We start from the raw sequence: 13567 nt of genomic DNA on the forward strand, positions 1-13567 counted from the left end.
ATAGATATATTTTTATGGAAAAGTTGATCCACGATTGTTAGGGTTAAGAGTTATTGAGTGGTGAGTGCAAGGTCTTTACATGCTTAGCACTTTGAACTGTAAGAGTTTGGGATTTTTTATATTATTTTGCATATTAAATTGGTAGTTTTAAGTTAAATAATTTAGCATAATTTTATATTTAGTTCATAATAATAAAATTATGATTCAGTATTAAGAATGATAAACTTGTGTGATTTATACGTAATACTACTAGTACCAGTACCACATAAGAATTTTAAATTTTTCCTCTTACAATCTTTACTTTGTAGTAAGACCCATACTTCTGTTGTTATTGCTTTAGAATTAAAACAGTCTTAACTGATATATATAAAGTTTATTCTGATATTTTGCAAATGGTTTAAAACTCAGTGTACTAGTGGCAACAATAAAACCCATATGTTGGTTGTGAAACAGACTAAATACAATCGTCTCAATAATACAGAGAAGCTATGACATTCTCACAGTTAGGGTCTCAATACACTGAAGAGCTTATGTTTTGATTTCCAACATAAATTTTGCCTATAATGAGAGGAATGTGACCAGGACTAATCTTTTAAGTGCTGTAAAGTAATTTTCTTTGTAATTTATGGTGTCTGTATTGTTTAGTAATCTTTTCTAACAGGATGTATCAAGTAACAAGGGGTCAGGCTCAGGCAGTGTTATTCAAACCACCTGTACTGTAAACTATTACATACATTCGCTAATAGTGGCAATTAGTTTTGTTTGTATAGTGAAACAACATACACGGACATATGTTGAAATAAACTTGTTCGAAAGTTCAAAGAAATGATATTCAAGTACCAAAAAGCCTTCTTACTATCATATCTACAGTAATGTTGAAATGCGCCTGCGCTGGACTGAATGAGAGTGACCACCAACGGGCATGATAGTTTACGGCAAATGTACAAAGTTCACGCTGCTAACCTCATGATTTATTCAGCACAATAAACAAAAGTATGGCTGCAATGAAACATAAACGTAAAATAAAAATACATTTATGAAACAAAATTAAAATGTTTTTTATGTACATATATAAACATGAAATCCTAGTTAAAAATAAAAATACTCATTTGTTGTTTAGGTTTATTTACAAATATTATTTTCGGGTCTGTATATTACTTGAAACCATAAGAAGAGTACGTGATTATTAAAAAATTAAAAATAGATAAAATTTGTATTTTATGGATGATAAAAATTTTGGGGGATTTCAAAGTAATGTACTAAAACATAAAAAGTAATAAGTTCAAAGGAAAATTACATTAGGAAATGGTATTTATAAGAAATGATTACAATATTTATATTTGTTCCAGAAAGATATTAAAGATCATAATGCAAAATAATTAAATTTATCAAAGTAACAGGCTTTATGTTTCTTAAGTTAAACTACATGCATTTATGAAACTCTTATGAAGTTTCAAACAGTTTCATACACTAATTTTATTGTTGGAATGAAATATAGCAAGACTTGCATTAGCTGCTCAGAAAGTTAGTAGCCGGTGGTCATTGGGTTAAAGTTGTTTTTTTTTGTGACTCAAGTAACTTCACAATGATGATTCATCACTTGCTTTATTACTACTAGAAGAACATGGAAAGATTTAAAGAAACACTCAATTTCCAGTGAAACAATATGTGAAAATAGAATACCATATAAGTAATTAAGCTTGTTTTACATTTGCAGTAAATTATAATAATTCTGGGGAGCATGGATAGTATTTTATTTTGAACTAGAATTGGCTGAAATGTGTGTGATTTATAAGTACCCAAATACGAAGCCAAAAATATCCTATAATCTATTGTGTTTTACCATTGCTATGCTGTAATTCTTTTTGTTGTTTATAGTTTTATGTGTTATAAAAATACAAATGTAATTTAAACTGCATAGGCAACGAAAATATCAAAATTAAATAATAGGTTGAGTAATCGCGATTGTTCAACCTGTTATTTAATTTTAATATAGTTTTATTTGTCTTAACTTGGTAGATATAAATTACCTTCTCAGATGTTTATAAAATTAAATTCATGTAGAAATTAATCCATCACTTACATACAAGTTATTAGAGATTTTTCTTTACTTTTTTCTAGATAACCCATTAAAGAGAAAACTAGAGATGATTCCTCCAACCCCTGCCATCTGGAGACGAGGGCCAGGTTTTAACAATTCTGTTAATACTCCTATGTGTGTTCCAACTCCTTTGAAGCAACCATGTCTTAACTCTACCATTGGGACACCTTATCAACCAAAGTCTTCTCGCCAAGAACAGAAAATGTCATTTCACACGATTCCCTCGCCTCCTTCCACCATTCCTCTGACTTTGGAGGCTGTTTCTGAAAACGTACATGATGGCACCTATCCAGAAGAGAGCTTGGTGCACACAGCACCAGTTTCACCAGTTCTCAGCTGCAGTTGCATTGCACCTCAGTTGAATATCACACAGAATCCAGATCGGTTTAGGTATTAAATGTTTTAATACTCTTGTTTGTTTACTTTTTATGTTATACATGTATAAAATATATACTTTACCTTTAGAAACTGTCGCGTGTCTATTTATCGATATGTAGTGCCATCTATTGGGTTGAAAAGTACGTGCGTGATGGAGAAATCTTGTAATGATAGTCCAAGCCATCTAGGGGCTAGCCTTGCTGATGTGATCAGGTAGGTAGGTAATAGACTAAAAAGTTACAATTGTACAAATTTTTGAATTGTTATACTGGTAATGTTAGAGACCTTTTTAGCATATTGCTAGTATATATGCACATAATATATCATAACCAATACTTTGAATGGTTGGATTTTCACTTATGAATTCAATAGGGTGGTTTTCAGCACATTAATTATTTGTTGATCCCTACTATTAAGTACTATTGTACTTAATAATAACAAGTTATCTGTTATGTTGTGAACACATCTTACAAGTTGACAAGGCATGAGAATAATTATTATTATATTATTAAGCCTATTTTATTTTTAAACATTACATTCTTTTTCTAGACCTTTTGAGAATTTTCAAGAATTAGAAGAGTGTATAATAATAATATTCTAACCTCATTATACTTGTAATATCCACTATTGACAATGTGTGCCAGTTAATCCAGAGCTCTTCTGGCCAGCTGGGTTACAAAAAATGCAATAATAGTTGGAACACTATTAATATAAGGCATTTGTTGTTAGTAAAATATGCATGAAATGCTTTTAAGTGTTTGAAAGAAGAAGATGATTTGCATTGAATGTTTTGATTACTCTAAAATGTGTTGGTTTTTGGTAATTTCAAGAGCTGACTGTCTGAAGTAATTGAAAAAATACTGATAACAGTTTCTTATTGGAGTTTAAGCACAACAAAGTGAAAAATATTTATTAATTATATGCATCTTCATGTTTGATGAAAAACAGTACAAATATCACCTGTGGCTAAATGATGTAATGAATTTATGAAATAAATTGCTTCAGATCTTGTAAGTAGGATACATAAGAAATATATTATTCTGAAAAGAAAAACAGATAGCGAGCCTATACTAAAGTTTTTTTTTATATGTATATATTCCTAGTCCCTTTGCGAGAAAACTGTACAATGTTGTCGAAGAGAGCGTGAGTGAGAAACTTGAGGAACTAGAAGCACGTTTAATAAAGAAACTTGGTGAGAGAACAAAAGTGCCTAAGGTCATGGAGAAAAGGTGTTTAAAACCATTGAATCTGTCTCAAGAAACAGCAGTGCTCAGAATCCATAAAGAAGCTGAGGAAGCTCGATTTTTTCCTTCTCCATTCAAAGGTATTTTTGTTTTTAGCAATTATTTTTGTGAGGGGAAATAGATGGAAGTCTAATTATATTTGTTTATTAAGGTATTTTCTTGGAGTTCTAAAATTATCTATCAATTTAGCAATATTTTAATATTCTGAAAACAGACTTATCTCTTATTTTGATCATTGTCTGCCCGCTAAGCATTGCAAAAAATTTTTAGTAATCAGAACTGTCAGTCTTTATCCCCCTCCATTTCTGAACATGTAAATGTCATGTGACTACTTTCCACCAATAGTATTGCACCACCTATAACAGCGCAACTAGCTCCCTCTGCTATTCCCGCCCAATCCCCACATTCTCGATCGGTATGACAAAGTTTAGACCTATGTTTAATTTTTCAGAGTATAACTACAGTTTTTGATTGTGCTATGTTACCTTTCAGTCGAAATTTAATCTCAAAAGTTGTAATTTTCACATTTGTTTCCAATTGTTTCTACAATTTGCATTAAAGTAAATTCTAGTTTCCGAATTCTTTGTCTTTAATGTGAATTTGAGATTTAATGTGGCAGACAAATATTCCTTTCATAGACGACAACACAAATGGCATGACTTCCCACGACATGGGATCAATTTTATATGCTGAGGAAGTTCAAGCCTTGGTTTGTAGGCATTTAGAGTTATACATTCTGCCAGCGATTTCTTCTCCTTGCCCACCAGACCATGTTTCTCAGGAGATGTACCATCATGAGGAATAAAACTGTCACAATCTACTACTGTTCAGGACATTTCTTTACCCACTCCCTTCTTACAACTTGTCAATCAGTTATGTTTTTCCTTTTTCTCCAACATTAGTTTTCTTTCTCAGAGATTTTCTAACTACAGTTGGGTATATGCATGCCCTGCCCCCACATGTATGTTGGATCAACATGCCTTGACTTATCATCGTGCCTTGAATCCCTTATTAGATTCTTAGCATTTAGATCCTCTCTTTCCTCTGCAGGGCTCCTGGCCACTTCAATCAGGCACCATTTTATAGGATTTGCCTTTCCCTGACCTCACTTTTATGCTACACTTCCTCCCTCCAATTAATGTCTGAGGCCTTTCATCAATCTCCTGATGTCTTTCCAGAAGAGCTCAAGACCCTCCTTTGAGTCACCATGGCTCATTTATTGGCCTCTGCCCTTTCCATCAATTCCTGGTTACTTTGATGTTGGGACTTGTTAGGGAGGGATGCTTTCCTGGAAGAGTATGTCTCCTCCTTTCCTCCCTATGAAATCTCCTTATCCTCCCTAGTCACATATTTGTATTGTCCTCCCATAACCTCCCAGGATTTGCCTATCCTGGTTTCCCACCTTCCTTTTTCCTCACTCCATCCTTTACCTTCCTCAAGGCATTCCTGTCCCTATCCTCATTTTACCCATGCCTGTTTGGACAGACACCAGTGTTATAGATGACACAATAGGGGCTCCCTGTCCTGTGGGGGCCAGATTGCTCCACTTCAAGACAGATCAGAAGGTTTGGTTCTGTCAGAAGGTTTCTGCCTTTGGTTCCAGTTTCCTCCCCCATTCTCTTTTCCTAATTTCCTTTCCTCCTTCTCGGGATCCTTCCTCTCTCAGTCATCTTGCCAAGGCCATTCAAAACCTCCTATGCAAAAGAAGCTATCGAGTGAGTGGTTCCCACTCATTCAGGTTTTTATTCCCTTCTCTTTAGGATCTCCAAAAAGACAGGCAATTGGAGACCAATTATTGATCAGTCCAAACTGAATTCCTTTCTGGAGCCTCCTTGCTTCACCATAGAGTTTTATCTCTCACTTTGGTGAATGTTTTTCCTGAGACTCTGGGTGACCAAATTCGACGTGATGGATGCCTATCTTCACATTCCCATTGTTCCAGAGTCATGTCATTTTCTTTGGTTCATCTACAAGGATCAAGTATTCCAGTTCAGGGTACTACTGTTCAGTCTCTCTTCAGCTTCTTATGTGTTTTGTCGAGTGGTTTGCTTGTTTGCTCGTTACCTTCACTTGTTGGGACTTTGCACTCATCATTATATGGACGAGTGGCTCCTGCTCACCTATTCCCATTTGCAGTCAGTGAATCACGCATGTTTGCTCTTACAGGAAGCAGCACAAATGGGTTTTCTGATCAACTTGAAGAAGTCTATTCCTACTCTCACTTAGTATCTAGTTCATTTGGGGGTTTTCTTCAATTCACACCTCAGTCGGGCCCAGTCTTCTCCTCTTTATCTCAGAAATATGGAACAGGCAGTCACAAAGGCTCTTACCTCTCCTTCTCTCATGGCTCGAAAGATTCTATCTCTTTTGGGGATGTGGGCTTCCTTGGAAACTCTCATTCCTATGGGTCATGGTTATATGTGTTCATTTCAGTGGACACTTCTTGATCAGTGGAACCTCTCTCTGGAAACCTTGGACCATCCTGTTACCCTTCCATCTGTGATCAGGGTGGACCATGCCTCCACCTCGTCCAGAATTACATCTATCCACAGATGCATCTTTGTTGGATTGGGGAAATTTGTGGTTCTGAGGTCTACAGAAGAGTATACACTCCACATCAACATCCTCAAGCTTTTGGTAGTCTGATGGGCTTTGACCCTTTTCCTTCCACTCCTGCGAGGGCGAGTGGTTATGGACTACTTCGACAATTCCACTGTTGTCAATTATATCACCAAGCAGTGTGGAACCAAATCCTGATTTCTATGTTTTCAGACTCTGGATCTTCTTTTCTGAGCCCATGATCACAACATGGTGGTGTTAGCTTGCCATGTTCCTGGAGCTTTAAGTCTGGTTGCTGATCGTCCAAACCAGGTTCTTTCCATGCAGTGGTCCCTTCATCCACTGGTTTTTCAGTGGGTGTGTTTTCAACTGGGGACACTGCTTATCGATGCCTTTGCCACACACTGGAACATCAAACTTTCTTCCTTTTGGTCTCCTGTTCCACACCCATCAGTTCTGGGTGCAGACACGTTCAGGATTGGACAGGTCTTCACATCTATGCCTACCCTTCAACCCGACTCCTATCCAAAGTTCTATTCCTCATCCAGACCACTCCTTGTCCTGCTGGCTGCTCCATATTGGCCTGCACAGTCTTGGTTCCCTCTACTTTGGCCTTTACTTGTGCAAAGTCCCCTGCCCTTACCTCTGTCTCCTCGATCAGAAGTTGCTTATCCTGACATCACCAAAGTCCACTTGGCTTTTGTCTGGTCCCTTGCCTCAGCCCAAGGACTTACTCCTTGTATAGCATCTTTTCTTTCCCAAATCATCAGACCTTCTTCCTTGAACATTTACCAAAACTATTGATCTCTTCAACTGATGGGTATAGAGACAAATCTTACATCTAACAGAAGCAGGGAAATTTAAGAAACTTACTGGATAGCACAATTAAATACTGTAACACCAAATTGCATCAGTTTAATGTTGACCTTCGTATGTTTCTGAAAAAATTTTCAAAACTAAATTCACAGTTAAACTAACATTACATTATTAGTATTATTCATGCTTTAATTTCTCTGTATTGGTATTATTTCTTATATATTGCATCACATTATCATTTTCTTTACTTCCCACCACCTTTTGCCATTATTTTATTTTTAATTTTATCTTAATAAAAATTGGTTAACATTTCTTGTAACTATTATCACACTTTAAGTTTTAGGTCTCATTTGAAAACTGTTACAACTTTTGTATATGATCCCCTGTGCACAAAAAAGCTAATATAGGTTTTGTGATAAACATGATACAAATCAGAGTTAAATTTCTAATGTATTGTTAATTCAAAAACCTACATATATTCCCTGTGTAAAAATGCCATTACATGTTTTGTGACAAACAGGATATGAATCACAATTGAATATCTTATCTTATGGTTTAAAATGTTTATTCCCTAAGTGTAACTTGAAGCATAATTAAAAGTTTTAAGTTACATTATGATCATTTTTTGTCTCAAAATAACTGTTGTATCTTAACTATAATTTCTTGTTGCTCATGTTTTGAACTAGTACTATTTCTGACTAAGGAGGTCATGATATTTGGTTTTGATTAACCTTTGTAGTTGTGTTTACATATATATATCTTTCTTTGTAATCATTTGTACTTTTTATTCTGAAACTGTGCACTAACTGACTTCATCATACCATTTAATCTGATTAAAGTTAAATTTGATTATCTTATGCTTGTGTAGTAAAGAAGAGTATTATTCAATTATCTAAAAGTGTTTCAGATTTGTGTAGGGATTACTATTTTATGATCTAGTTTGTATGGGGGTAGTGACTTGTTTGATTATGTATCTATGCTTAAAACCTATGTAAGGGTAGAAACTGTTGTTTGATTATCTAGTTATGCCTTGGAACTGCATAAGATTGAAGTTTTACTTAATTATCTCATCTTTTTGTGCGGTTAAAGTTATATTATGCCTCGGACCTGAGTATGGACAAAGACTTACTCGATTATCTAGCTTTACCTCAGTTTTATGTGTGGTTAGAGTTATTTTGTGCCTCAGACTTCAATATGGACAAAAACTTACTTGATCGTCTAGCTTTACCTTGGAACTTTATGGTTGAAAACTATTATTCCTTTATATAACATAGTCTCAGATCTGTGTGTGGTTAAAAATTATTATTCAGTTATTTATGTATCAGACATCCATAAGGTTAGACTATTGTTCAATTATCTATTTTTACATTAAGCTTGTAATGTGAATACCTCTTTTTAATAGTTACAGTTAAGTATAATCAGTTATTGTATTAAACAAAATAATTCAGGTAAATGTTTGTTCATGATTTTACGTATGTAGAATAAACAGGTACATTAGGTTTATGTCAGAACCAGTTATGTTTCTGTATGCTCAGAATATTGTCTGTCTGACTTTAGGTTTGTATACCATTCTTATTAAAAGTGGGATGTTATATCAGTCTACAAACACAGAATGTAAAATTTGTTACTAATGGTGTGGAGTTTTGCATGCTTTATGAAAATGAATGAAATTTTAGAGTTTTAACAAAAATCAGTGACAGAATAATTTTGATTGGTACAAAATAAGAATTAAAGGGGGTTAAAAAGAACACTTCCATGTGTTACTCAGCATTCAAAGCACACGTTTTAGTTTAACAGTCTAATTGTCTCAGTAGAAGCAAGACCTGCAATTGTGTTAAAAGCCAGTAAAAAACATACTTGGTTAGATTTTACACATCAAAAATTTGAAAGATTTCAGAAACAATAGATGTTTACTTCCTTCTAGAAGTCAGATAATAAAAAAAGCCATAATTATTAAATGATGAGTTTTATACGAGGTTTTTACCGGCCCTTGGAAACACTGAAATTTGACTTAGTAATTTCAAGGCTTTGAAAATTTCAATTTTGTGGGAAAAGTGTTTGATTTTGTCTATGTGATGAACTGAGTAAATATTTACTGAATATATATCTTTAATTTAATGTAGATGCCTCAAACGTATTTATTATCTGAACATGATTCATGGCATTTTTTTTAAAAGACAGAAAAAAATGAAATAAAAAAGTATAAATTTAATATTAGTATGCAAATGTTGTAAATTTGGGTCCTTGAAAATTATGGTAAAAGTCCTTGAATTTTGGAACGGTAAGGTTGTGTTATGATCCACACCACATCTAACTTCTGTAAGTCTTGTTTTAACTTTTTTTTAAAATTTGTATAGGTATTAATGACATTGTCTTTTTTTCAACAGATAGGAGTAATGTTCTAATCGAAGAATCATCATCCCCATTTCTCAAACCTAAGAATCCTGCTCCAAAAAGATTGGCAAAACTGAATTCTGTGCTGCAGAAAGAAACTTTAAAGGAGAATTCCCTGTTGTCGTTTTGTGTGTTTACTGGATCACCAGACTTAAACAATCCTAATCTTCACTTGCCGATGCAAGTACCAGAAAAAAGACGATCTACCCGTCGTTCTGTTTCTACTGCCAGGTTTTGTGAAGACTTTCAGCCTAAGAAGAACCCAAAGCAGAGACGCAAAAGCACTTCAGTTGGTAAGGAAAAAGAATTTTCATTATTTGTTTTTTAAGTAATGTTATTACAAAAATAATGGATACAGGCAGTTGATGGACAAGACAAGTATAACTACCAAAAATATTAGTACAGATTAATTTGTGATAATGATTATTTTAACATTATTTAACCATGTAGAAATCATAATTTTAGATTTAAAATACAGTTTGTCTCATCAATTGTGTTATAAAAAAATGTAATTTTCAAAACTGGCTCTGTGTTAGGGATTTTGTTTTTATCAGAAAAATTAGGATCTCTTTTATTGTCATAATTTTTACACCTTGACTGTATTTTCAGTTACAAGATAGGTGTAGTACTACTAATTTCACTATAATAGAGCTACTTGTGGAACTTTTCAGTTTCCAGTTCCAAACCCAAAAGAGCTGATATGAACAGTGAACAACCCACTAATATTCTAATAGCTGCAAACAAGAATCTGCAGGAGAAACACAACTCTCAAGTCTTGGATCTCTTGAATACAGGATCATTAAAACAACTACAGAGTCTGCCATGTGTGGGTCCAAAGACAGCTCAGGTAAGAAAGATTGATGAGCTGTGAAAAAGTGCAGAGAATAAGAAGCATTTTTATTTTCTGTAACATTTTTCTTGTTCCAGGAAGTAAAATGATTTTTAAATATTTTGGAGAATAACATACAAGGTTGATATATAATCTTTGTGTATGAATAAATTTATATGATTACAAGTTTTGAAGATTCAAGAAGAAGAACAAGCTGAATAATAATATCACCAAAATAAAAAACTTCTGTTGGGCAATATGATGTATTTTTTATGTATTTTATATTAATATTTTTTATAATGTTATTTATTCATTCTTAATAATAATAACAAAACTAAATTGTGACTATTATATCTTTTTTTTTCTGTTAGCATTCTTGTATTCTCATATAATATATCACATTTAGAACAGTTTAAGTAATTATCTGTTGCACCAATAGGCTTAAGCAAGGCGTGGCAATGAGTGGTTGCTCTAAATGTCACCCAATCCAACATGTTTTTTCTTTGACATTATACTGCTCATTTTTCTTGTCCATTTATATGTTTAAAGTGGACTACACACACACATTTTCAGTACTTAACTGTGGTACATTTCTGCCCTTAGCTTTTGAACTTGCATGTTTTAAGTTTTAGGTGGTATCTAACAATCTTTGAAGTTTTTTATAGGAGAGAGAATTAAAATTTAAATTTGTACTTAGTATACTTCAGGTTTCACTTGTAGTATAGTTGAACCTTAAGATACTTCTTGGAGGAGGGGGGAAACAGTTGTTTTTTCACTAATTAGTTATGTACAATTTTAACTTTAATTGTTTTCCAATAAGCAGACTTCAGAAACAAATCAATACATATTTTTCTTGACAGGTTCTCATCACATGGCGAGAGTTGCAAGGATTGTTGGTAAGCCTCAAAGACCTGAAGAAAGTCCAAGGACTTCCTACAAATTTTTATCATCGATTTCTGAGAACAAACCTTTTGACTACAAGTCCATAAACTTGCTCTCTGCTTTTACCTTCACCATGTGTACAAAAATGTTTTTCTTTTCTGTATACTTGTATAACTGCAAAATGTTTCTAACATTTGTATTCAGTGAATTTTAATATTATGTTTTGTGTACATATTCTAACCCTCTGAGTATCAAACACACTTATGTATTTGGCACCAAGTATCTGATGTTGGGGCTATAAAACCATCAGTAGGTTCATGAACTCACTACATAATTCATGGTTTATCTTTCAACCATCTACTTCAAAATGTTTGTGTAGTCTACAAAAATTGGACAGAGTTACTTCTTCACCATTCTCCAGATCAATAGTAACAACCTGTTAAGTTCTCCTTCTATCATCATCACATATATTTTGGTGGAAAGTGAATTTAATTAGTTGATAATAGAAAACCAACTGCAAATCCACCACTCAACAAAACTGCTTTATACATCTTAGGACATGTTTTTTCTTTCTACTTTAACCGTACAAACTAATTCATCAGGAAGTGTATAAAAAATAAACTTCTCTATTCTGACACTTTATATCTATTCTACCATACTCTTCATGACTAATGCTTTTCTCAGTTACATGCCATTTGAGTGAATATTTACAAAATGTAAGTGCATATGATGTTGAAAGGGCTGAGTGTGTGATGTTTTTATAATGCCAACATCACTTTTATTGAAATTATGTTATTGTCATTAGTCATAGCATTTGTATGGGCAATGTATTATTACAGCATTTATATTGTAATGTCTTTTTTACATCATAAAAGATAACAGCCACTACAATGAAATATGGAAGCAGTTTAATCTATTGTCTATATAATTAGTATATACATTCTATATGTTCTTTTGATTTGGATCATAAGTGCAAAAAATTAACATTGATAAAAGTCATTCTTCACAAATTTTTTTTAATATTCTAAAGTATGAAATTAAATATATTTCCTCAACATTTTAACTTAATTATATGCTATTTCCATGAATGAAACTTTTATTTAGAAAATTTGCAGACTGATAAATGGTTGGTATCAATATGTGAAAATTATGCTTTGTTTTAGAAAATGCTAAGTGCGAGAGGATCAAAGTATACAGGGTAAATAAAGCACAGAATAACTACTACTGTTAAATATTGGGAACTTTAGATTTTTCAGTGAGGATAAAAAAACTACAGTCACACACCATTCTTTTTACTTCTATAATTACCACAACCAAGCAATAATACAGAATTGAAAATAGAAAAAATAATTTACTTCCTTACTTCTTTTTATCTGTATAATAAAATAATTATCTTAATATATATTAGAAAAAGTATGAACTAATACTTTAATGTTTAGTTTAAAGACACTGATCTGATAATGGATTCAACAATTAAAAGAACTTCAACACTACATCTCTTCAGATGTTTCATATAAACAGTTTGTTCTTCAATAACACTTTAAAAGAGTTGACATCCTAAGGTGTCTTTAGTTATATGAATTAACTCATTGAAATCATGTTCATTGCAGTTATCAACATTTTACTTATCAAACAAAATATTTTTTGTACTTTGTTCCTCGCAAACAAAAAGATATTGCATATTAAAACTCTGAAGCAATTATCTACTATTTATTTATTTATTTTGGAATTGCTAAAAGTCAGATGCATTATTGTTTTGCATAACCTTTTGGGAAGTATAAGTTGTCATAACAAGGACTTGAATCTCCTAATGCCAGTGAGGCTTCAATATATGGCAAAATGAAGGCACAGTGAAAAAAAACAGTGACCAATGAACATTAATCCTGACCATGAACTATGACATATACCATAAAATAGACTGGCAGCCCTATATTTTTTTTCTCCCTGAAGCAGAGCTATAAGTAAAAAGTACTGTTTAGAAATGAAGATGTTCATGAGTAAGTGAACAATGAATGTAATGAAAATGCAAAAACTTCAAATGCTATAAAAAATAGTTGATTAAATATACCATTATTGAAAAGGCTTGCATGAACTAGAGTATAGTATGTGTATTTGACTGAGGAAAAAAAAATTCTATAAAATTACTAAAATATACAGAATCACAGGCTAAGAAAATAATTACATATGAGGGTTGTCCCAAAAGTTTGTAGCCTGACTTGGAAAAAATATGGAACGTATGATAATAATTTCTAATAGATAATTAAGTTTTAAACTTTTTATCAGTAAACAGCATGTAACATGTATCTTAATGAGGTTATTTTGTGTGTTGCAAATGTTTGAAGGAAAGAAGTGGACAGTGTTAAA

General features: G+C 32.9%; 1 protein-coding gene across 1 annotated transcript in view; it reads left to right on the top strand.

The window, feature by feature from the left end:
- The window catches only part of LOC106465243 (kinesin-like protein Klp68D), a 63689-nt gene extending 51595 nt beyond the window's left edge, over positions 1-12094 (top strand). Inside the window, exons 8-12 of the mRNA XM_022393115.1 lie at positions 2122-2491; positions 3583-3803; positions 9486-9785; positions 10164-10339; positions 11182-12094. Coding sequence (XP_022248823.1) covers positions 2122-2491; positions 3583-3803; positions 9486-9785; positions 10164-10339; positions 11182-11310 — 1196 coding nt within the window. The 3' untranslated portion in view covers positions 11311-12094. The remainder of the gene's footprint in view (positions 1-2121; positions 2492-3582; positions 3804-9485; positions 9786-10163; positions 10340-11181) is intronic.
- Positions 12095-13567: the final 1473 nt, after the last annotated feature.

The sequence above is a fragment of the Limulus polyphemus genome, unplaced genomic scaffold (genome assembly GCF_000517525.1).
Source record: "Limulus polyphemus unplaced genomic scaffold, Limulus_polyphemus-2.1.2 Scaffold1882, whole genome shotgun sequence".
Classification (NCBI taxonomy): domain Eukaryota; kingdom Metazoa; phylum Arthropoda; class Merostomata; order Xiphosura; family Limulidae; genus Limulus; species Limulus polyphemus.